At 38.4% G+C, this 1,813-nt stretch overlaps 1 protein-coding gene across 1 annotated transcript in view; it reads right to left on the reverse strand.

The window, feature by feature from the left end:
• Positions 1 to 996: 996 nt before the first annotated feature.
• The window catches only part of LOC111652523 (olfactory receptor 52P1-like), a 3,461-nt gene continuing 2,644 nt past the window's right edge, over positions 997 to 1,813 (reverse strand). Inside the window, exon 3 of the mRNA XM_023402806.2 lies at positions 997 to 1,813. This exon is cut by the window's right edge and continues 4 nt beyond it. Coding sequence (XP_023258574.2) covers positions 1,220 to 1,813 — 594 coding nt within the window. The 3' untranslated portion in view covers positions 997 to 1,219.

Genomic DNA, 1,813 nt, shown 5'->3' on the forward strand with positions numbered 1-1,813 from the left:
TTATCGGACTTTAGCTGTATGTGCCTCCATTTGTTTTCAGTTCTTCTACAGTCTTTATTTAATTATGACATAGAAGTTGTATGCTTCCAGTGAGCTTTGGCTTTTGTTGGCATAGTTTCAGTATTTTAGGGATGCAAAAACATGAATTGTACACATAGAGAGTTGCAAAGGAGAGAACCTATTTCGGGTGCCCCTTGGCTCAGGAAGTAAACGTTTTTTTTTAATTTTTTCAATGGACAATATTGCATGACTCACAGTTTGGGCATTTTTACGACATTCTAACATTCAAGCCTTCTAAGTGTTCTGATATTGCCAGGTTAAGGGTATTGCATTTAGTAAGGATGGGGCTTGACACATGTTGGACAAACCCAAAGTTGTTCAGCTATTAAGAGGTCTGAAGGTACACAAATTACCTCCCTATAAACATAGTTACTTAACTACTGTCATTTGATATTATAGAGAGCATTTCCACAAAGTCCTAAAGAAGCCTACATTGTGTCTAGGTATTGGTGGTAGAGAAGTAAAATGAATACTGTTTAGGCACCCTTCACATGTAATGTAAGTTTTGGAAATTCATGACAAGAAATTTGATTGTCGCAGAATAAGTCATGGTAAACGTTAGGTTCAAACCTCTGGAGTTGGCAGAGGTAAGAAGTTAGGGATAAGGTTTAGAGTTAGGGGAAAGACACACAGAGTATGAATCTCTTCAGCATTCATTCAATTCCAGAGTGCTGGAATCTCATGCCATCAAATAAGTTATGATGGACAAAGGCTATACAGTGTACTTACGCGCTAAATGTTTTCAAGTTCTTCACCATCAACTGGCTCATTGAAAATCATGAACAGGACGTTCCTCTAACAGAAATCTGACTTGACAGTAAAAGCACGGTTGTTCATAATAAAATGTATTCACCACAATTTTGCTTTTATTATGTATTTTCAATGGACACTTAACGAGAGTGTGACGTGGTTATTTTCAGCACAACATTTCACAACATGAAATATTTTGGGTTGTGAAAAATGGAATCTCTTTGTAATAATGACAGTTTTGGAAATCAATTGCTTATAATTTGAATTGCATAACAACAGTATTGGTTGGTATTATGACCGTGTTATTACCAAGCAGTCGACAAACATATGGACATGGAATAAATTAGGCCACTGTAAGTTCACATATAATGTTATCTCTGTAGTTAAATGTAAAAATGAAAGTTTGTTGTTATGGCAAAATTTTCTTGGGCTCAAACAATTTTGATAAGAATTTTCGTACCTCTTTGGACTGCATACCATAAATAATGGGGTTTAGGCTGCCAGGGATGATATGAAACAATATACTGGAGAGTTTTCTGTAGTCTGCGTACTCTGGGAAGCGATGCAGAGCAATGAGTGACATTCCACTAAACACCATGATCAGATACACAACCAGATGAGTGCTGCAGGTCTTCAAAGCTTTACTGTTCAGAGTCTTGTTTTTACTGGTCAGACAGACGACAGTAATCTTAGTATAGGTGAGAACTATGCTGCCAATAGATGCTGTAAACAGGACTACAGTGAAAGTGAGGCCATACACATTATTGATATACACACTCTCACAGGAGAGTTTGAACAGGGAGGCGTTGTCACAGTAAGGATTCATGATCATACTCCTGCATCGGTTCAGTCTTACGGTCAGACCGAGCAGAATCCCGACCAGAACAAAGGCCACTCCCCAGGCAGAAACTGTCAGCTTGATCACCATTGTGTTGGTCATTATGGCAGCGTAACGCAGGGGATTGCAGATGGCCACATATCTGTCAAAGGCCATAATCATGAG

This window comes from Seriola lalandi, unplaced genomic scaffold (genome assembly GCF_002814215.2).
Source record: "Seriola lalandi dorsalis isolate HSWRI2012SDOR001 ecotype SW California unplaced genomic scaffold, Sedor1 jcf7180002054014, whole genome shotgun sequence".
Lineage (NCBI taxonomy): Eukaryota > Metazoa > Chordata > Actinopteri > Carangiformes > Carangidae > Seriola > Seriola lalandi.